The sequence below is a fragment of the Entelurus aequoreus genome, linkage group LG10, assembly GCF_033978785.1.
Source record: "Entelurus aequoreus isolate RoL-2023_Sb linkage group LG10, RoL_Eaeq_v1.1, whole genome shotgun sequence".
In the NCBI taxonomy this organism is placed as follows: domain Eukaryota; kingdom Metazoa; phylum Chordata; class Actinopteri; order Syngnathiformes; family Syngnathidae; genus Entelurus; species Entelurus aequoreus.
Window position 1 is genome coordinate 36,903,604 of NC_084740.1, and position 24,680 is coordinate 36,928,283.

General features: G+C 39.9%; 1 protein-coding gene across 2 annotated transcripts in view; it reads left to right on the forward strand.

Moving 5' to 3' along the window:
• The window catches only part of LOC133658547 (fibroblast growth factor 12-like), an 82,352-nt gene that overhangs the window by 32,603 nt on the left and 25,069 nt on the right, over positions 1 to 24,680 (forward strand). Inside the window, exons 1-2 of one of the 2 annotated variants that reach the window (XM_062060709.1) lie at positions 6,744 to 7,108; positions 14,546 to 14,656. In XM_062060709.1, coding sequence (XP_061916693.1) covers positions 6,910 to 7,108; positions 14,546 to 14,656 — 310 coding nt within the window. In that variant the 5' untranslated portion in view covers positions 6,744 to 6,909. Of the gene's footprint in view, positions 1 to 6,743; positions 7,109 to 14,545; positions 14,657 to 24,680 lie in introns of those variants that run through there. The other variant, XM_062060708.1, reaches the window with a different exon arrangement.

The following is a 24,680-nucleotide window of genomic DNA, read 5'->3' on the forward strand; positions in this document are numbered from 1 at the left end:
ATGTATGTAGAGACATACTGTAATAACTTGAAGTAAATAATTAAGATTAAAAACCAATTACAAACAAAAAAAAATACAAAAAAATATTAACTAAAAGCTTACCTTTTTTATATTTGCATAGTTTGTAGATTAAAGTTAAAGTTAACGTTAGATATTATTAATGTTGTAAATACACATCTTTATATATCTAGAGCAGTGGTTCTTAACCTTGTTGGAGGTACCGAACCCCACCGGTTTCATATGCGCATTCACCGAACCCTTCTTTAGTGAAAAATAAAATGTTTTTTTCTTTTCAAATTCAAGATAAAGTTATATGTTTTTGGTAACACTTTAGTATGGGGAACATATTCTAAGTAACAAAGACTTAATTTAGAGTTATTTGGTTAGGGTTAGGGTTAGAGGGTTAGGGCCAGGGTTAGAGGGTTAGGCTTATAATAAGGCCATGCCGAATAAGGCATTAATAAGTACTTAATAATGACTAGTTAAGAGCCAATATGTTACTAATTTGCATGTTAATAAGCAACTAATTAATGGTGAATATGTTCCCCATACTAAAGTGTTACCATGTTTTTTTACTGGGGCACAAAATGAACCGTGCATGAACATCACCTTGTTCCAAGAACAAAACCAACACAGTGCATAAACTCACAACAAATTACACACCTGCAAATCAGTCTGACTTCTGCTGTTGCCGTATTCATAATACGCCGATAGGGAGAAGTTTTTATTTACACGATGAGTCGGGTGTGTCTTGACCTCCACCGAACCCCTGAGCCCGACTCACCGAACCCCTAGGGTTCGATCGAACCCAGGTTAAGAACCACTGATCTAGAAAGGGTGGTCCTAAGGAGGTAGGCGTTTTTCAGAGGTCTGAAAAAGGTATCAAATACGTGTGTGCGTGCGCGCGCGAGAGTCTCAGCTGCAGCGCACATGCCTAAATATGTATGCCATTTACCTGTCAACACACAAACACAATCAGTGTGTTTGTGTGTGGACAGGTAAAATATTTTTTTCCTCATTTTGTTTCCTATTTTAAAAAATATATATATTTTAGCATGTCCTGTCCAGCCACTCAGACAAAACATATTGTTGATGTGTATGCGCATATCTGCTGCACTGATTTACTTTACAAAAGAGAAGTGTGGGAAACTTCCCTTGTCTTCTTTCTGTTTGACTTTATCAAATGGATTTATTTAATGTTCGGCGCAGGAGGGTATAGAAAGAAGAAAAAAAAGGAAGACAGAGGACGAAATAGCAGGGATAAGACAGAGACAACAACAACGAAAACAACAACTGAGCAATATGAGCAAATACGACATGTACAAATATGATCCTAAAAATTATAGCAAATTTGTTTCCATATAAGTGCGCGGATTTTAAAAGTATTTCCTCGTTCTATATAATATCTCATTATACTGTAGTGTCCAGGGGCCTCATCTATTAAGCATGGGTAAGCACAAAAACTTGGCGTACACACTTTTTCATGGAAAAGATAAGCTGTACCGAGAGTGAACTGAGGGTGGAACTCATGGCTGGCGTACGCATATTTCTACAGGCTGTGGATACTTTGCCGACATACAATGTAAAAACACCAAAATCATGGAAAAACTCTTCAATAACCGATTAGACAAATTGATCAACAAAAGTGGAACGCTCGTGAAAAAACAATATGGATTCGTAGCCAATACCTCAACATCGATAGCATTAATGAAAATAACAGAGGAAATTACCAATGCAATAGATGGTAAAGAATGTGCTGCCGCAGTATTCATGGATCTTGCAAAAGCATTTGACACAATTAATCATGATATTTTAATTAAAAAAATTAGATCGATATGCCATCAGAGGATTGGTATTGAACTGGGTAAGAAGCTATTTAACCAACAGGAAGCAATACGTGAATGTATGTGAAAATATGTCAATACCGCTAGATACACAGTATCTTGTGGTGTACCCCAGGGATCAATACTTAAAGTTAGTATTATTTGCAAATGATACAACGGCATTTTGTTCAGGAGAGAACACACAGAAGATAATACAAATAATAACAGAAGAAATTAACACATGTTTTTGTCAAACCATCTTTGAATCTCAGTAAAACTAAAATTCTGTTATTTGGTAACAGCAGAAGGGAAAGTCAAACACAAATACAAACAGACGGAGTAGACATTGAAAGGGTAAACAACTTGATTTTTGGGTGTAATAATAGATGATAAAATTAACTGGAAATCCTATATAAAAAAAATTCCACATAAGGTGGCAATAAATATTTCAATAATGAACAAAGCAAAATATGTTTTGGACCAAAAATCACTCCATATTTTCTACTGCTCGCTAGTGTTACCATATCTGAGTTATTGTGCAGAAATATGGGGAAATAACTACAAATGTGCAATTAATTCACTAACCGTGTCACAAAAAAGATCAGTTACACTGATACATAATGTTGGATATAGAGAACATACAAACCCTTTATTTATTGAATCAAACATTTTGAATTTCAACGATTTGGTAAAATTGCAAGAAGCAAACTCTAACCTGCTACCCAAGAATGTACAACAATTCTTCTCAACTAAAGAGGAGAAATATAACCTTAGAGGAAAAACTAACTTAAAACATTTGTATGCACGTACAACATTTAAGACCTTGCGCATATCAGTATGTGGAATTAAACTGTGGAATGGATTAGTTTAAACAATGTATTAATATGATCCAGTTTAAGACGTTATTCTAATTAAAAGTGCTTACAAAGTACAAGGAAGAAGAATAATGAGAAATACCTTCAACCTTATTGAAAACAGGCTATTCTTCATCTCAGTATGTTAATCATGACTGACTTAATTATCTATCACAAGAACTGCTGTACTAATAATACACTGATTTGTGTTACAAAACGAAGACCGTAAATCAGGGGTGTCAAACTCATTTTAGCTCAGGGGCCGCATGGTGGAAAATCTGTGCACACGCAGTCCGTACTATTAAAACTAAAAAATAAAGACAACTTCAGATTGTTTTCTTTGTCTTACTTTGGCAAAAAATAGAACAAACACATTCTGAAAATATTACAATAAAATATAGAAAAAAATACCAGCAGTGGTAAAGTTTAGATCCATGAAGGAAAGAAGAAAGTGAATGAATGTTTATAACTGAATACATTTACATATGCATATAAATGTGTTTTCTTTTGTATTATTTTTTTAATGAATTAAGTAACATTTATGACAACCTTTTTCCAAAACACAATATAGAATGTGAAATAATGCATACGTCATTTGTTTTCAAAATGGTTACAAAAAAGTGGGAACCCAAAAGTTTACTGTGGGACCCCATTTTTATGACTTGATGGGGTCCCTGGGACCCTATTTTGAAACTTCCTAGCGCCAACACTGATGGAGTATTGGTGCGTGCAAAACAGCAGCTCTGAAGTGGGAAAGAATAGGATTATACAAGATGGCGGCGCTTCACGGCGGCAGCTTCTTGCATGCGCTCTTGGAAGTGTAGCAGACCCACTCGACATCCATTGCTTTCGGTCTCCCCTAGAGGGGGGGGTTACCCACATATGCGGTCCTCTCCAAGGTTTCTCATAGTCATTCACATTGACGTCCCACTGGGGTGAGTTTTCCTTGCCCGTATGTGGGCTCTGTACCGAGGATGTCGTTGTGGCTTGTACAGCCCTTTGAGACACTTGTGATTTAGGGCTATATAAATAAACATTGATTGATTGATTGATTGATTAAATAAGCTTTGCTTCTTCCTACTCCTTTTCGGACATGATGTAAAGAAAAATGATATGAAATTATACTGTAAGTGTGTTTATGTTCGAAATAAACTAAACTCATTCAATCAATCAATCAAGGCAAAGGCACAAAAAGTTGTTGTTTTTTTGCCAATGCATTTAATGCTTGATATTGCTGGGATGTTACTGACATCACGTCTGGCTCACGTGCCGCCCAATGAATATATGTGCGCAAATGTGAGCAAAACCTAAACGAGTTAAGCTTTTACAAAGGCAACAATCATAAATGAATCTTTCAGCACATACACAATGTTGACATCTTTAGTTCTATTTTGATAAAGACGGGAAAAACACGCCACTCAACAAACATGGCAGTAGACGCATAGTTAAATCATGAAATGCAACCTTACACGAGCAAAAACGATGCATGATTTATCCGGGAGAGTCTTGATACCAATTTCCTTGCCCCAGACACACACAAATAAGTTGTAGAACTTTATGCTAGGGGTGTAACAGTACGTGTATTTGTATTGAACCGTTTCGGTACGGGGGTTTCGGTTCGGTTTGGAGGTGTACCGAACGAGTTTCTAAGCTAAAGTCTTAACAAGCTGCTTTGCTTCTTCTGCCTCTGTCTCAGCACCCAGCATTGTCCCACCCACACAACCATCTGATTGGTTACACAAAAAGCGGTAACAGCCAATCAGCAGTGCGTATTCAGAGCGCATGTGTGTGTAGTCTCTCCTATTGCTATTGTACTATTTTTTCAGCTATAGTTACATTAATCATTAGTAATGTAGCAGCCTAGTTTTGAATGGCAGGGTCCCTGCTATCACATGTTGATAAAAATATAACATTTACATTATAAAAATCAACTACAGGCTTCCCAAATGCTGTAATAAATTAAGCATGATGAGTTGACTTGAAACTGTTTAATGTTGCACTTTTTATATGTAGAAAAAAAGTTTTGTCATTTTATTTAATCTGAGCAACAACTTGAGGCAGTTTAATGTTGATTAACGTGGGCAGAATTATTATAGTGTTCCCAATGTTAAAAGGATAAAGCCATTGTTTACAAATTTGGTAAATAAATAACCAAAAAATTTAAATTTTGTCGTTTTCTTATTGTACCGAAAATGAACCGAACTGTGACCTCTGAACCGAGGTACGTACCGAACCGAAATTTTTGTGTACCGTTACACCCCTACTCTATGCTTTTCCAAGTTTTCATCTGTTTTGTCATATAGAATTATGTCTGGAGCACAATAGTTTGACATAATCCTTCATATCTTAGACTTAGACTTAGACAAACTTTAATGATCCACAAGGGAAATTGTTCCACACAGTAGCTCAGTTACAATGATGGAAAGTGTAAGGATGGAAAGGACAATGCAAGCATAAATAGACTAAATATAGAGATATAACATATATACGTAATATTTACATAATATATGTTCAGTATATTATATATACTGATATATTATGTCTATATCATATATACAATATATAACAATTACCATGTACAATATTACAGTATATGTGACAGCTGCAGCATAAAATAGAGAGAAAATCCAGCAGAAAATGGACATTAAAAACAAAGAAGTAGCCGACATAGAAGGTGTCAGGTAATAGTAATTATATATATATATATATATATATATATATATATATATATATATATATATATATATATATATATATATATATATATATATATATATATATATATATATATATATATATATATATATATATATATATATATATATATATATATATATATAATATCATCTATTGCTGTATGGCGAGTGATTATACAGCTGGATGGAGTGCGGAATGAAGAGAATCGAACACAATCGACAAATCTTTTTTTGATAAAGTGTAAGGATAGATTCTATTGAATAGTTTGCATTTTTGCAGCAGGAAGATTTAAGCCTCTTTTGTACGAATTTGCGCGCTGCTTGCTGTACAACGGCCATCTTGTCTTGGTTGACCACCGCTGGTTTTCACTTTCGGGAAGAAGTCACGTGTCGGATTACAAGCAATTTATATTAATATTTGTGAGGACGTCTATTAATTTATCCAGGGGAAGTACATTTTTTTCCTCCTTCTTTGGACCCGATGGTTATTCATCCTTGACGAGATGTTCACGAGTCTTCACTGCAGCAGCCGTGAAGACGTCTTATGTAAGCGTGCAGGCTCTTCAAACATCTCAAAGCTGCAGATGTTCAATGCAGACGGAAGGCGCCATAGACTGCCTGGAGGTGCGTTCAAGGTGCTCCTCCGACGTCCTTTTTGAGGAGACCGCATTGAATTCGATCCTTTTTGATTTCCTCATCTGTCCAACGCACTCATTGGAGTGGAAGGACAATTCTTTTTCAACAAAGTGAAGAAGATGCTTCCCACGAGGCACGGAACGACGTGATGTGGGAGCAACATGAAACATCAGGCTGACTATTTTTAGGAGCTTCTTCCACACCTCCACCTCCCGCCCCTCTCTCTCTCTCCCTCTCTCTCTCTTTCTCTCTCTCTCGCTCTCTTTCTCGCCCCTCTTCGTCCTCGTCTCTCGGCACCCCTCCACACTCAGCAGCTCGCAGCCCGCGACGAGGACCACCACCACCACCACCACCTGAGCAGAGTGGCGCATCGGGGCCGTGTCAAAGCTGCCGCATGTTTGAGCGACGCCATCGTCCGGTCAACTTGGCTGCATCGTGCTCGCTGAAGTTGAAGCGGCGAGAACATCCTGCGAGGCGTGTAGATTGCTCGCTGCTGTCCTCATGAATATTGATGGTTAAAGCACGGCTTCTTTTTTGTGCCGCATCTTCTTTGTGCCTACCCAGCATGCACCGGACGGCTTGCTCGCGTCTAACTTCATAAACGTCTCCTCAACGTTGGAAACATCAGAGTCGTCACCACAGCAAAGGATCGATCAAGGAGCAAGAAACTATTCTTACGCTTATGACTGATATTTTTATCGCCCTCCAGCGGCGGGACAAAGAAGAGTCAAGATGTCCACTTTTCTCCCAACGAGCTGAATCGTGGATTTTGTCATGGAAAGGAAAGGATGAAGCGCACCAAGTAAAGCCACCGCCAAGCAGGAGCGGCATCCTCCCTTCGAGCGCTCTGCGGACACGATGCTCGCGCTGCTGTGAGACCGAGCGCCGCCTCGCAGGGAGATGGCGGCGGCCATCGCCAGCTCCCTGATCCGACAGAAGCGGCAAGCCCGCGAGTCCAACAGCGAAAAGGTCGCCACCAACAAGAGGCGCTCGAGTCCCAGCAAGGACCCGAGGTCTTTGTGCGAGCGACACATCTTCAGCGTCTTTAGCAAAGTTCGCTTCTGCAGCGGGAAGAAGAAACCGGTGAGACGGAAACCAGGTGGGTTGGCGCGGCAACACTGTCGGACGTCAGACATAAACTTATAAAATACATACTGGCTTTTCTATCATATTGTACTCTCATATTGGCCAACTTTAAGATGTGTAATGTCCCTTAGAGATGTCCCGACCCAACATTCATATCGGATATCGGTCCGATACAATCAGTCCTGCAGCCTGTTTACTACACAGCCATTTAAATGTTCTCATATAAGCCATTTTCTTCTGTTTTACTCAAGTCATTTATAAAAAGCTAAACATGAAAGGCTATAGGCTACTAGGAGCTAGCAGCTACGCCATAGCTCAGCACAAAATAGCACACAAGCTAGACATACATAATACATGTCCTTAATTAAACAATATTGCAGTCTAAAATACCACATGTGTTAATATAAACTAATGTTAAATATTTATAGTTGCATATTACTTACACATACAAAGTCTCCAAGGCAGAAGCTCATTGGAAAGTATACAGTAACAAACGTGTCTGCATCATGAACTTAACTTAATACATTATTCTGGCCACTATATGTCACCAAAACACAAATTAAACGTATCATATTGTGGGAAAACTGATATTGTGGTATTTTTAGTCCGAATGACGGTATGTAGCAGTATTTTTTTTTTAAATAAAAAATTCAACAAGTTCTCAACGTTGTTTTAATGTCTTGTGCCTGCTGGGTTATAAATGTCTGCGCCAGGCCTCCATGGTTTTATTTCACATTTTTAGGGTTCTTTGCAGATCCCAAATACACAAAAACTGTCATGTTTTGTTATGTTCTGTTAGTTTTGGACTCTATTAGTTCCTGTTTTTATGCACCCTTGTTTGTTTTAGTTACCATGGTTACTTATTATTTCCACCTGTCTCTGATTAGTGTTCGCCCGCTCACCTGCTTCCCGAGCACTAATCAGAGGCATTATTTAAGCTTGCCTTTGCCAGTCAGCCGGCCTGGCATCATTCTTTGCTTCATGCAACCTGCTACGTAAGTTTTGTTTGTTCATGCCACAGCTAGTGAGTATTCCTTGTCCATAGTCCATGCTAAATAGTAGCATTAGTTTCGAGTGCGACTTGTTTTCCGTTTTTGGTACTACTTTGATATTTTGAGGAATAAATCATGTTCCTACCTGCACGCTTTGTCCGGAGTGGTCCGTCTGCATCCCGGGAGAACGAACCCCGCAGTAAGCTGCGAAAACCCTGTCGTGACAAAAACCAGTACAAATAGGAAAGAAAAGTTGATTTTGCTTAGTAGGTCACCTTTAACACTTGACTTCAAAAGCGTTACTACATTATAAGGTTAGGGTTTTCATACATACCATTGTTCTTTGAGTAGTTTTACTTGATCAAACTTTTTCTAACATTCCACACTACAACATAATAAAAGTATGTATATATATCGGATTAATATCGGTACGGGCTAACACTCAAAGTTACAATATCGGTATCGTATCACAAGTGAAAAGGTTGTATTAGGACATCGTTAGCCCCTACCGTAGTTTCACGCTTAATTTTTAAGAATACTTTCTGTTTTGGGTTCACTTGAAAGAAAAAAACAGAAGGCTCTCATTGTGAGATCACATTTTTTTTCTCCGGAGAAATAATGTCAGCACATCTGACAGCTTTCATGTTACACATTTATGAGCTGCAGCGTTTCCGTGGCGACAGCTTCTTAAAGGGACGTGACACAGTTCGCTTCAAAATGACACAAAGTACAACAACTCCAGTTAAACATCCACACTTTGCCCTGGGATTCTCACATTTTTGTTACACCCTCCTGGAGAAGCAGAAGGCAACTTTTAGAGGAGAAGACCTTTTCAAAAGCACGCATGCAAACAAACGTGAGGTGCGGTGGGCCGAGACCTCTGTTAGGATGCGTTCACACCTGCGGGTTGTAGAGACAGTTTGCTCTGCTAATATTAACTTCCTTTGGTCAGGTGTGAACTCAGTCCAGGACCAACCAGGCGGACCTGAGGATTTTGTGTGCGTGTGCTCCACATTGGCCTCAGTGTGTTTTGGTCTATTTCTGCCAGTGTTAAGTACTCCTGGCCCACATTGTCATGTGGAGCATCATCTAACCAGCTGGTTGCAGAGTTCTGAGTTTTTGCTCAATGGCACTGAGGCGGAACACAACAGAATGTTTCTATGTTGGACGCAAAAAAAAAAACCTGGCTTCCGCCCTTTTTCACTTCGAAGATGAGTAGGCCTGGGCCAATATTCGATAAGCCAATGAATAAAGTCTGTATAATTTGAAGCGTCATACATGCTTTGTTATTGTTACAAGCGTGGTCACTATATGCATATAAACGGTAATAATGATAACCGCTGTAAAACTCCTGATGGTTCGTATTACCATATTAAATTAAAATGATCGGAAAAATGTGGTAACATGAAAACAAGAGGCATTAACGTAATTTTCCAATAAGAAATGTCATACTACAATCTAAATTTTCATAAACACATTGCTGTCTTAGCAACTAAAATAGAGTATTTACATTAAACATAAAGGCTGTGCTGTTTTTGCACAAAGTTATTGATATCAACTTCACCGTTATAATTGAAGTATATTTATATAGTGTTTTTTCTCTCGTTCGTTTACTTCATTGGTTCCCGAAGGGGAATTCAGATTTTCAGCACAATACCATTCAAGAGCAGACATACAGAAGCCAACTTCCCCTTAAAAAGGTGGGAAAAAGGTCAACGCTGTGGGGGGATGAGTAAAAAAAGGTTTGGTCTCAAACTGGGTTTCTGGGGAGGAGGTCCAGGCTGAGGCCAAGAAAAAAAACCTCAATAGCCATAAGCACACATAAACATGTTACATAGAATCCACAAAACTTGCAACAGAGGGCAATGAGTGGGGACTACGGTGGCAGGCTGCTGCTATCTAAAGCGCGGCTCAGCCGTCCATCACCCCAATCACGTGGGGTGAAGCATCAAAGGCGTGGGATGGGGGCTTGGGTATGTGTTTGTGTGGCGTGTATTTTTCGTGGATGAATGTGTGTGTGTGTGTGTGTGTAAGCCTGCTCTTGCAACCACCATTCAGTCCAAAGTCAACAACAAAAGGTGTGTGGCCATGAGAGACAAGAAGGGAGTTTGTTGTTTCTTCGCCGCACTGTCCTTCGGGAGAGTCTCAAAGCCAGGGAAGCAATCCAAGTTAGAATGTTTTGTATGCGAGTGAAAATAAAATGTGCTTTTCACTCTTAATTGTCTATTACTGGTCCTCAAATTCATCCTGCAGGGCAGACGGTCCGATGTTATCCAAATCACAAAGTGTCCACAGTTCTTCCCGCATTCTCCAATCATTTGTGGCAGCTTTGGGGTACTTTGAAGGCTGCCAGCAACTTCCAATTTGTCGACAAACCATAAAAAACGCTTACTCCAATCAGCAGATGTCCTGTTGTCATAATTCCGAATCGGTGGATATCTTCAACGTCCCCGACTGACAGGGTCACCAGGCACTCTGCACTCCTTCTTCTCCCAAGAGTCCGTCGTGTGTCCAGCAACAACCGCTCCATCAAGACAGGCAGGTTTTCCCCAAACCCAAGATCTTGTCATTTTTGTTGAGAAGCAAGTTAATTAGTTCCATTGTTTGGATTTGGAGAGCAGTGTAAAAAGAAGCAACAAGAAAGTTAAGACAAAACAAAGAAGCAAGCAGGAGAGATAAAGGAGAGGGAAAGGGAGCGTCCGCCATCAATGTGTGCCAGTGAGACACAAAGCGCTTTACATAATGAAATCCATTATCTACACCATTAAGTTACATTTAAACTAGTGTGGGGAGCACACCTCAGCCTTCCCGGTAAGGTCTATTCAGGTGTACTGGAGAGGAGGCTACGCCGGATAGTCGAACCTCAGATTCAGTAGGAACAATGTGGTTTTCGTCCTGGTCGTGGAACTGTGGACCGGCTCTATACTCTCGGCAGAGGGTTCATGGGAGTTTGCCCAACCAGTCTACATGTGCTTTGTGGACTTGGAGAAAGCATACGACCATGTCCCTCGGGAAGTCCTGTGGGGAGTGCTCAGAGAGTATGGGGTATCGGACTGTCTGATTGTGGCGGTCCGCTCCCTGTACGATCAGTGTCAAAGCTTGGTCCACATTGCCGGCGGTAAGTCGGACACGTTTCCGGTGAGGGTTGGACTCCGCCAAGGCTGCCCTTTGTCACCGATTCTGTTAATAACTTTTATGGACAGAATTTCTAGGCACAGTCAGGGCGTTGAGGGGATCCGGTTTGGTGGCTGCAAGATTAGGTCTCTATTTTTTGCAGATGATGTGGTCCTGATGGCTTCATCTGGCCAGGATCTTCAGCTCAGATGTATGTCATAATGACAACTGATTCTTAATCCACTGTTTTATAATGGTATTATTTAATTTTCATTTAGTTAAATAGTACTTCATCTGGCCAAGATCTCCAGCTCTCACAGGATCGGTTCGCAGCAGAGTGTGAAGCGACTGGGATGGGAATCAGCAACTCCAAGTCTGAGTCCATGGTTCTCGCCTGGAAAAGGGTGGAGTGCCATATCCGGGTTGGGGAGGAGAACTTGCCCCAAGTGGAGGAGTTCAAGTACCTCGGAGTCTTGTTCACGAGTGAGGGAAGAGTGGATCGTGAGATCGACAGGCGGATTGGTGCGACGTCTTCAGTAATGCGGACGCTGTATCGATCCGTTGTGGTGAAGAAGGAGCTGAGCCGGAAGGCAAAGCTCTCAATTTACCGGTCGATCTACATTCCCATCCTCACCAATGGTCATGAGCTTTGGGTCATGACCGAAAGGACAAGATCACGGGTACAAGCGGCCGAAATGAGTTTCCTCCGCCGGGTGGCGGGGCTCTCCCTTAGAGATAGGGTGAGAAGCTCTGCTCAAAGTAAAGCTGCTGCTCCTCCACATCGAGAGGAGCCGGATGAGGTGGTTCGGGCATCTGATCAGGATGCCACCCGAACGCCTCCCTAGGGGGGTGTTTAAGGCACGTCCGACCGGTAGGAGGCCACGGGAACGACCCAGGACACGTTGGGAAGACTATGTCTCCCGGCTGGCCTAGGAATGCCTCGGGATCCCCCTAGAAGAGCTGGAAGAAGTGGCTGGGGAGATGTAAGTCTGGGCTTCCCTGCTTAGGCTGCTGCCCCGGCGACCCTACCTCGGAGAAGTGGAAGAAGATGGATGGATGGATGGATGGATGGGGAGCACTTAGAGCAGGTGGCTAAAGTGTCTTGCCCAAAGACACAACGGCAGTGACTAGGACGGTGGAAACAGGAATCGAACCTAGAACCCTCAAGTTGCTAGAACGACCGCGCTACCAACCGAGCCAGGCTGCCCCGCAAATATTCTGTGGTGTTGAAACAGACCGACAACGACTTTGTTCAACTGTAAGTGAGCTCCTGCGACGTCACAAAAACCGCAAGTGAAACAACCGATCACCCAATTTGCATTTATTAAAAAAAACATTCGTAAACGTTTACAAATTAAAATGGAAGAACTTAGTGTGTGTATCTTTAGAGGTTCCTTTTAGAGCAAATTCAACAATACGGTGATCATTTTGGTTGTAATGATTTTATATTGTATGATATTATATTATTTATTGTTTAGTTGTGTATGTTCGAGGGTCCTCCACCCCCTAACAGCGACAGAACCTATTCAATTGCTTTTGGTTGGGATTCTTCTTTTATGCAAAAATTTGCTAACAGAGTATACTTTATTTTTTTTATTATTTGTTTGTTTTATTAAACATGGATATTTAAAAGTTTACACTCCAATTCCCATGTTAAGATATGAGAAATACAAATGTATTGCATTTGAAAGGTTATAATTGCATTATTATTATGTATTATCATTACATCACTACATCAATGGTTAATTTGGTCTCAAAAAAAAGGTAATTATATGTCTGCAATAATTTGTAGGTCAATATATCGTCCAGCAAAATGTGTTATCGGCCCAGGCTTAAAGATGAGATGTATCAAGAGTGAACTGGACGTGGAAATGTGCGCTGCCCCATGCCAACTTTATGCTTCACGTACGCAGATTTCTACATGCTGTGGATACTTTGGTGACACACAGAGGTGGTCGTTTGGGCTTTGCCAACATTTCATTTCAACAATGTAAAAAGCTTGAGGCTAGGACACAATATTCACTTTTTCACCATATTAATTTTAATATTTATAAGGAACATTTTTAATTTAGCATTTTACCACCCATTGCTGTCACAATGTGTTCCTGGACTCCAGCATAGCTTGGCAAGTCAGGCGGACAGCAGTCGCCACTGGTTGCGGCACAACAATGGCATTGGAGACGGTGGAGGAATGGCCTGACTTTTTGTCATGGACGGCTGCTACCGCAAGTAGCTTTCCTGGGTTGTAATAATAGATTGAGTAATCGAAAAGAAGTCGATGTCTTTTGTATCCTTGTTGATAATCACAAATGAATGATACAAAGATTAAAATATCTAAAACTATGGCTATTTTACACAAATTAAAGGAATTGCTCAATCAAACATCATTGTATATGTTGTATAACTCACTGATTGTTCCATATCTAACATACCGTATTGAAGTGTGGGGTAGTTCCTGTAAAACATATTTAAACCCAATCTTCCTTTTGCAGAAGAGAACCGTAAGAATCGTTACTGGAAATGCAAGCAGGGAACCCACAAACCCAGTATTCAAACAGTTACAGTTAAACCTATTGAAATTTCATGAAGTTAAGTTAAGTTAAAGTACCCATGATTGTCACACCCACACTAGGTGTGGCGAATTTGTAGTTTTACATCCTAAACATCATGTACATTTCCACCAAACAACATTCCAAACAGATTTGTAAAAAGAGAAAGTAATTATAATCACAAAGGAACTGAGAGTTTTAGTAAATCTAGATTTAGAACAGTTACAATGGAAATAAAGTATTTCAATCAAAAGTGTTAGTTTATGGAACAAACTTGATAGAGGAATAAAACAATGTACATTTTTACAAAAATCATGATGATGAAAAGATATGACTGAGTAAAATGATGTCTTCATTATTGGTTTAATGGTTTTAAAATGAAAATATGGCTTTGTAGTCGCCAACATTGAAAGTCAATTGTTGTATTTGTGAAAATAGGCAGATATATACTTCTTCAGGAAATGAGCAGTTTATCAATTCTAAAAATGTTAAACGGTAATACATACCGTCTGGAATTTTACTGCAGTTTACCGTTAGGGCTGGTACATCTCTAGACGCAACAAACTTAAAGGATGTCAGAGTGAAGCGAGCCTGTGTCAGAACACAGAAAAGCACTGAATGGCCACTAACGTGACGACACATGTAGCTACTGCGCTAACGTCAAATATAATCCTGCGCCTGAATAATAAATGTGCTGAGAGTGTTCAAAGTGGACAAAAAAGGGCGCTGATGCCTTTGGAGCACTCAAACGTTGATCCCAAACTGTATTTTGAGAGTGTGTATATTGTGTTTCAGAGCCGCAGCTGAAGGGTATCGTGACGCGACTCTTCAGCGAGCAGGGCTTCTTCCTGCAGATGCAGCCTGATGGAACCATCAACGGAAACAAGGACGAGAACAGCGACAACAGTGAGTTTTCTCTTTAACTCTACCCGGCTCACAAGCCACAACGACATCCTCGGCTCAGATCCCACATCAGGGCAAGAGAAAACTCAACCCAGTGGGATAACAATGAGAAACCTTGGAGGGGACCACAGATGTGGGAACCCCCCACCCGCCCTGGGCGACCGGTGCAATGGACGTCGAGTGGATCTAGCATAATATTGTGAGAGTGCAGTCCATAGTGGATCTAACATAATAGTGAAGAGTCCAGTCCATAGTGGATCTAACATAATAGTGAGAGTCCAGTCCGTAGTGGGGCCAGCAGGAGATCATCTTGAGCGGAGACAGGTCAGCAGCGCAGAGATGTCCCCAATTTATGCACAGATGAGTGGTCCACCCTGGGTCCCGACTTTGGACAGCTAGCGCCTCATCTGTGGTCACCGAATCTGTGCCCCCCCCCTCCACGAAGGAGAGGGGGGCAGAGCAGAAAAGAGACGGCAGATTAACTAGTCTAAAAAGGGGGTCTATTTAAAAGCTATAGTATACAAATGAGTTTTAAGATGGGACTTAAATGCTTCTACTGAGGTAGCATCTCTAACTGTTACCGGGAGGGCATTCTAGAGTACTGGAGCCCGAATAGAAAACGCTCTATAGCCCGCAGACTTTTTTGGGGCTCTGGGAATCACTAATAAGCCGGAGTTCTTTGAACGCGGATTTCTGACCGGGACATATGGTACAATACAATCAGCAAGATAGGCTGGAGCTAGACCGTGTAGTATTTTATACGTAAGTAGTAAAACCTTAAAGTCACATCTTAAGTGCACAGGAAGCCAGTATAGGCGTAATATGATCAAACTTTCTTGTTCTTGTCAAAAGTCTAGCAGCCGCATTTTGTACCAACTGTAATTTTTTAATGCTAGACATAGGGAGACGTGAAAATAATACGTTACAGTAATCGAGACGAGACGTAACGAACGCATGAATAATGATCTCAGCGTCGTAGTAGACAAAATTGAACGAATTTTAGGGATATTACGGAGATGAAAGAAGGCCGTTATGTATGTAATGTATGTATTTATATATGTATAAATTTATATATGTAAATATATGTATATGTCCCAGAAGGTGAATGTACAGTGTGAAAAGAAGAAAATATCTGTAAGCAGGTAAATACTGCAATCATTTCAAAATATGCGCTCTCAGGACCTAAGTACAGTACACAAATGTCTGACTGGCCAAAATCGTTCTATTTATTATGTTAATTTTATCCTGTTTTTTGATGCTCAACTACTGCAATTTAGTTGCTAACATTATCTTATAGGTAGAGGTGCATTACAAGGTGGTAAAAGACATGTCACTGGCTATTGACAATGTTTTAGAGTGTATAACCATTGAGATATGTCATGAAAGAAATAGAAATGTATTGATCAGTTGTATATATAGGGCACCAAACTGAAGTATTGAAGGATTTGAAGACTGGATTAAGGGAACTTTCAATGGAATCAGTCAAAAAGTACTCTTTTTATGTGGAGACGTCAACATTGATCTCTTGAACCCCAACAAGCAAAAGTCCATTAATGATTTCACAGATACAATGTATAGTATGAGTTTGTATCCTCAAATCACAAGGCCAACCAGAATTGCAAGTCACAGTGCTACACTTATTGACAATATATTCACGAATGTCTTTGATAATAATATAACAAGTGGACTGTTAACAACCGACATCAGCGACCATCTGCTAGTCTTTACTATTTATGATGGGAACTACAGGAAGAAGAACATTGACAAAAAGACATTTCAAAGACTATGTACAGAGGAAGGAATGATTTTCTTCAAGAAGGATCTGAGGAAACAAAATTGGGACAATGTCTTTAATGAAGATGATGTAGATGATGCATATGGGAATTTTGTCAACACCTTTCTAACACTCTATGATAAACATTGCCCATGGAAAGAACGTAGTAAGAAGCAAAAGAAAAACAACCAACCGTGGATGACAAAAGGACTGAAAAATGCTTGTCACAAAAAAAACACATTGTATCGAATATTTATAACACAAAGATCTATAGAGGCAGAAAATAAGTATAAGAAATATAAAAACAAGCTAATTGGTATACTACGAACATGTAAGAAGGAATACTACAGTCAATTATTAAACAAGAACAAAAACAACATGAGAGCAACATGGGACAACCTAAATAGCATCATTAAAAATGGTGCTAAGAAAGATTACCCCCAGTACTTTCTAGATGGACATACAAAAAATGACAATATGAACCAAATAGCTGAACGTTTCAATGATTATTTTGTTAATATCGGAACAAATCTGGATCAAAGAATTCCAAATGTAGATGATGGGTCAGTTGAGGACTTGAGTGAGCTCATAGACAGAAATCCCAATTCCATGTTTCTTAAAAGTGTAACAAAAGAAGAAATAATCAAAATTGTAAATCCAAGACTTCAACCGACTGTCATGGAATAGATATGGTAACGATAAAAAAGGTTATAGAAGACATTTCAGAACCTCTGGCATATATCACCAATGTATCATTTTTAACCGGAAAATTCCCAGACAAAATGAAAATTGCAAAAGTCGTACCAATCTACAAGAATGGAGACGTACACCAGTTTACTAACTACAGACCAGTTTCATTACTTCCACAATTCTCCAAAATCATGGAAAAATTATTCAATAGTCGATTAGATTTGTTTATTAACAAAAGTGGGACGCTCGTGGAGAACCAATATGGATTTCGAGCAAATATCTCAACATCAATAGCATTAATTAAAATAACAGAGGAAATTACCAATGCAATAGATGGTAAAGAATGTGCGGCAGCAGTATTCATGGACTTAACAAAAGCATTTGACACAATTAATCATGATATTTTAATACAAAAATTAGAATGATATGGCATCAGAGGTTTGGTATTGAACTGGGTAAGAAGCTATTTAACCAACAGGAAGCAATATGTGAAGATGGGTGAAAATATGTCAACACGGCTAGATATATCCTGTGGTGTGCCGCAGGGATCAATACTGGGACCAAAATTGTTTAATCTTTATATAAACGACATTTGTAAAGTTACAAAGGACTTAAAGTTAGTTTTATTTGCAGATGATACAACTGCTTTCTGTTCAGGAGAGAACACACAGAAGATAATACAAATAGTAACAGAAGAAATGAACAAATTAAAAAGATGGTTTGACAAAAACAGACTATCTTTGAATCTCAGTAAAACTAAAATAATGCTATTTGGTAATAGTAGGAAAGAGCATCATACGCAAATACAAATAGACGGAATAGACATCGAAAGGGTAAAAGAAACCAGATTTTTGGGAGTATTAATAGATGATAAAATGAACTGGAAATCTCATATACAAAACATACAACATAAGGTGGCAAAAAACATTTCAATAATGAATAAAACAAAACACGTTCTGGGCCAAAAATCACTTCATATTCTCTACTGCTCACTAGTGTTACCATATCTGAGTTATTGTGCAGAAATATGGGGAAATAACTACAAATGTGCACTACATTCGTTAACCATGTTACAAAAAAGATCAGTTAGAATAATACATAATGTTGGATATAGAGAACATACAAACACTTTATTTATTAAGTCAAAAATATTAAAGTTTGGTGATTTGGTAAAATTGCAAACAGCTAAAATGATGTACAAAGCAATCTATAACCTGCTACCAAAGAATGTACAACATTTTTTCTCAACTAAAGAGGAGAAATATAACCTTAGAGGAAAAAATAATTTAAAACATTTATATGCACGTACAACACTTAAAACTTTTAGCATAACAGTATGTGGAATTAAATTATGGAATGGATTAAGTAAAGAAGTTAAAAATTGTACTGACATGATCCAGTTTAAGAGGTTGTTTAAATCAATAGTGCTTACAAAGTACAAAGAAGAAGAATTTTGAGAAAAACTTCCAACCTTATTGAAAATATTCTTCATCTCAGTATGTTAATAATGACTGAATTAATTAATTATATATTACAAACTGTTGTATATACTAATTCATAGATGTTATTTTATTATATAAAAAGGTCAGTAAATGATTTTATATAATTGTAAACGCTTTGAAGTGGGAAAGGGGTAGGATTAAATAAGCTTTGCTTCTTCCTACTCCTTTTCGGGCATGATGTAAATGAAATGATATGAAATTGTGTGATGTATTATGATGTAAATGTGTTCATGTTCGAAATAAACTAAAAGAAAGAAAGAAAAGAAAGAGGTCAACATTACTTTGTTTTTCCCAATATTGAAAATGTAGAAAGTGAGCGTAAAGGATAGCGCCGAGAAGTAGTAAATGATATTCACAGAATTAAAGACGAGTGGCCGGGCCAGTAATCAGAGGGTTGCTGGTTACTGGGGTTCAATCCCCACCTTCTACCATCCTAGTCACGTCCGTTGTGTCCTTGGGCAAGACACTTCACCCTTGCTCCTGATGGCTGCTGGTTAGCGCCTTGCATGGCAGCTCCCGCCATCAGTGTGTGCATGTGTGTGTGAATGGGTGAATGTGGAAATACTGTCAAAGCGCTTTGAGTACCTTGAAGGTAGAAAAGCGCATACAAGTATATCCCATTTATCATTTATTTTTATTAAAGAAAGAAATGATTAAAAACATGTTGAGGCGTTCGAGCGTAGTACTGCTATTTTGGACAATACTGAAACAGGTGGCAGTTTTTGTGCAAGCCAAAGACAATAAAATCATACCTAAACAGTGGACATTTATCCATAAAAATATGAAGAAGCTGCTGAGGGTGTATTTGACAGAGAATCAGTTGGAATGAGATAACGAAGAAGTCCACTCTCCAAGATAAATTCTGTACATTATTACATTACTTCATAAAACTACTGTAGTTGTCTGTTAGTACATTATTTTCTATTGTTTTTCATATAATATTTCTTATCTAAAATGTTATTTCTATTTTTAAAAGGCACGTTACATGTTAAAATTGGGCTGTTTTGGGAGGCCAAGAACCGATTAAATTGACTAATAAATTTCAATGGTAGAGATATCAATCAATCAATCAATGTTTATTTATATAGCCCTAAATCACAAGTGTCTCAAAGGGCTGTACAAGCCACAACGACATCCTCGGTACAGAGCCCACATACGGGCAAGGAAAAACTCACCCCAGTGGGACGTCGGTGAATGACTATGAGAAACCTTGGAGAGGACCGCATATGTGGGTAACCCCCCCCCCTCTAGGGGAGACCGAAAGCAACGGATGTCGAGTGGGTCTGACATAACATTGTGAAAGTCCAGTCCACAGTGGATCCAACACATCAGCGGGAGTCCAGTCCACAGCGGGGCCAACAGGAAACCATCCCGAGCGGAGACGGGTCAGCAGCGCAGAGATGTCCCCAACCGATGCACAGGCTAGTGGTCCACCCGGGGTCCCGGCTCTGGACAGCCAGCACTTCATCCATGGCCACCGGACCTATGCGACTCCCCCTCGCAAGGGACAGGGGAGAAGAGGAGAGAAGAAAAGAAACGGCAGATCAACTGGTCTAAAAAAGGGGGGGTCTATTTAAAGGCTAGATTATACAAATGAGTTTTAAGATGGGACTTAAATGCTTCTACTGAGGTAGCATCTCTAACTGTTACCGGGAGGGCATTCCAGAGTACTGGAGCCCGAATAGAAAACGCTCTATAGCCCGCAGACTTTTTTTTGGCTCTGGGAATCACTAATAAGCCGGAGTTCTTTGAACGCAGATTTCTTGTCGGGACATATGGTACAATACAATCGGCGAGATAGGCTGGAGCTAAACCGTGTAATATTTTATACGTAAGTAGTAAAACCTTAAAGTCGCATCTTAAGTGCACAGGAAGCCAGTGCAAGTGAGCCAGTATAGGCGTAATATGATCAAACTTTCTTGTTTTTGTCAAAAGCCTTGCAGCCGCATTTTGTACCAACTGTAATCTTTTAATGCTAGACATAGGGAGGCCCGAAAATAATACGTTACAGTAATCGAGACGAGACGTAACGAACGCATGAATAATGATCTCAGCGTCGCTAGTGGACAAGATGGAACGAATTTTAGCGATATTACGGAGATGAAAGAAGGCCGTTTTAGTAACACTCTTAATGTGTGACTCAAACGAGAGAGTTGGGTCGAAGATAATACCCAGATTCTTTACCGAGTCTCCTTGTTTAATTGTTTGGTTGTCAAATGTTAAGGTGGTATTATTAAATAGATGTTGGTGTCTAGCAGGACCGATAATCAGCATTTCCGTTTTCTTAGCGTTGAGTTGCAAAAAGTTAGCGGACATCCATTGTTTAATTTCATTAAGACACGCCTCCAGCTGACTACAGTCCGGCGTGTTGGTCAGCTTTAGGGGCATGTAGAGTTGAGTGTCATCAGCATAACAGTGAAAGCTAACACCGTACTTGCGTATGATGTCACCCAGCGGCAGCATGTAAATACTAAAGAGTGCAGGGCCAAGAACCGAACCCTGGGGAACTCCGCACGTTACCTTGACATAGTCCGAGGTCACATTGTTATGGGAGACGCACTGCATCCTGTCAGTAAGATAAGAGTTAAACCAAGACAAGGCTAAGTCTGACATACCAATACGTGTTTTGATACGCTCTAATAAAATATTATGATCGACGGTATCGAAAGCGGCGCTAAGATCAAGAAGCAGCAACATAGATGACGCATCAGAATCCATCGTTAGCAATAGATCATTAGTCATTTTTGCGAGGGCTGTCTCCGTAGAGTGATTTGCCCTGAAACCGGATTGAAAAGGTTCACAGAGATTGTTAGTCACTAAGTGTTCATTTAGCTGCTGTGCAACAGTTTTTTCGAGAATTTTGGAAATAAACGGAAGGTGGGAGACCGGTCGGTAGTTTACCATGAGGTCAGGATCGAGGTTAGGTCTTTTGAGCAGAGGATGAATAACCGCTTTTTTGAATGCTAGGGGAACAGTGCCGGAGGAAAGTGATAAGTTTATAATATTTAACACTGATGGACCTAATAATACAAACAGTTCCTTGATAAGTTTCCCAGGAAGTGGGTCAAGTAAACATGTTGTTTGTTTTATCCCACTTACACGCTGTAATAATTCCTCTAATGTTATTTCATCAAAAATAGAGAGACTATTTTGGAGGGCAGTGTCCGTCGTATATACAGTCGTATTTGTGTTAATAGAACCCAGTTGTAGCTGGGATGCGTTGTCTTTAATCTCCTTTCTAATGAGTTCAATTTTCTTATTAAAGAAATTCATAAAATCATCTGCCGAGTGGGTGGAGCTACTGGGAGGAGTCCCTTGTTGGGTTAGCGATGCTACTGTACTAAACAGAAATTTAGGATCGTTTTTGTTGAGGCGGATGAGATTTGAGTAGTATTTAGCTTTAGCTAAGGTAAGCATGCGTTTATAAGTTATTAAACTATCACTCCATGCTTGATGGAAAACCTCAAGTTTAGTCGCGCGCCATTTGCGTTCCAGTTTTCTACATGATAATTTATGAGCTCTAATTTCTTCTGTAAACCATGGGGTGCGCCTTTTAGGGGCCCTTTTTTGCTTTAGCGGTGCTATACTTTCAATAATTTCGCGCAAGGCATCGTCAAAGTTGTTAGTGAGTTTATCAATAGAGCCGACATAATTTGGGAATGGTGCTATTACCGAAGGCAGTAGGTCAGCAAGAGTCATCGTTGTGGCAGCATTAATGTTGCGGCCGCTATAGCAGTTATTATTATTATTAGCTTGTTGACAAAGAGTCAAAACTTCAAATTTTATAAGGTAATGATCGGACATTACTTTAGTATATGGAAGTATCATAACTTTGGAGGTGGTGACACCCCTGACAAGCACTAGATCTATTGTATTACCGTTGCGATGCGTGGGTTCATGTATTATTTGTGTAAGACCACAGCTATCAATTATGGTTTGGAGCGCCACGCACTGAGGGTCCGATGGGGTATTCATATGGATATTAAAGTCCCCCATTATGATTATGAGTGTTTTGAGTTACCAGCTCATTCATAAAACTAATTGAACTCATAAATTGACTGTACTCTTCACATTTTCCCTGATTCCACTTTCCCCACGATAAAAAAAAATCCCCATTAAAAGTTATTTGGACACTTTATACAAGTTCTACATTCCTCAACCGATTCAAACCGTTCCAACATGAAAACATTCACCACATTACCCTTAACACAAATTCCATTTTAAACATGAATATGTTTAATACGGCCACATTTCTCAAACAATTCCAAACATTTAAGCTATCTACAGTCATCCCTTGCCGCATCACGCTTTACATATTGCGGCTTCACCGCATTGCGTATTTTTGGGGGGATATTTTTTCAAAGCATACTCCACAATTTTTGGTCTTAAATTTAGCATTTTCAAGCATAGATATGACTTAATAAAATAAAAATATCAATATTACAGTAGTATTGGCCACTAGAGGAGACCAAACCAACCAGCATGGTGGCCCCTGATTGGCTGAGCCTCAGGCCTCATTATTATCCATCCATCCATTTTCTACCGCTTATTCCCTTCGGGGTTGCGGGGGGTGCTGGAGCCTATCTCAGCTGCATTCAGGCGGAAGGCGGGGTATACTGGATTAAAAGAGCGTAAAGGTGACTACATGGTGTTATTCATGTCTAGAGAGCTCTTTTAATGTTGGAAAAACATATTTAGAAGGTTTTTAAAAGTTTTTATGCTTTGCTATGAAGATATTAGATATATAATTGATTCCTACTTGTCGAAAATGTATTTATCGCGGTCATGTTCGTAACCAACTAACAGCAATAAATGAGGAACAACTGTGTTTCTGACAGTCCAAAAACTCCCAGCTTCCACGAAAGTCCACAATAGTCATCCCAAAAATGGTATTTGAAATAAACCGCTTTTTTTTCATACTCCTGGAACTATTTAAACCCTTGTGGCATTGAAAGATTCTGGCTGACAATTTTCTACATCCACAAAATTCCTACTTTTCCCGTTATTCCACATTTTATTTCAGATTCAGCTCTACAGCGATGACACACAATTTCTACGTTCTCTGGTTGTTTGTCGTAAACGATGTAGGTTGTTTCAGGTGTTGAGTAAATGCGACCACGGTGATATCGCACATGAATCACATGGACTTACATGTCAATAGTAAATAAATCCGATCCGGGCCCTGAACGGGGATTGGACTGTAAAACCTGCAGATTAAATTCATGTCGATGCTTCCGAAAAAAGAACTGGTCTTTGTCTCCCAGTTCTCCCTGAGAGGATTAACATCAGCCATCGCCACAGGCCGCCTCCTCTTCTCCTTCCTCCTCCTCATCCTCACCCACAATTCTCTTTTATCATTCGGCAGCACAGCAGCTTGTACGCCAGCCAGTCCAGAATCCACACAGATGTTTATGATCCCACTGCATTCTGCTTGGCTGAAAGGCTGCCATCTTGTTTGCAGCGACATCTGAAAGCGGCATTACGCAACAGCCTTCGCCGACACGGAAGCTCCCCAACATGCTCAAATGGCTTCTTGCGTTACAATTGAAAAGTGAAGAACGGCGTTCGTTCTTTGAGTACAGTGGAACCTCGATTTACGAACCCTTCTATTTGTGAACTTTTCGATCGGGACAAATATGCCTCTGTCTGCAAACCATGTCTTTGTGTATGAACGCTTCATTCATGTTGTGTCCCGCTGGCAGCCGTTTTGTGCTTGCTCCTCGTATTGAAGAGATTGAGGATGCCGACTTCGTACCAAAGCGCGTTTTTAATTGCGATGAGAACAGTCTTTTCTGGAAAAAGATGCCAAAAAAATGGGACCCATAACCTCCCTGCTTGGCACTCAGCAACAAAGGGTTGGAGTTGGGGGTTAAATCACCAAAAATGATTCCCGGGCGCGGCGCCGCTGCTGCCCACTGCTCCCCAAGGGGATGGGACAAATGCAGAGGACAAATTTCACCGCATCTAGTGTGTGTGTGACAATCATTGGTACTTTAATCTTTAATCTTAATCTTAAAAGTGGACTTATTTCACAGCAGAGGAGAAGACTGCCTCTCGTTCA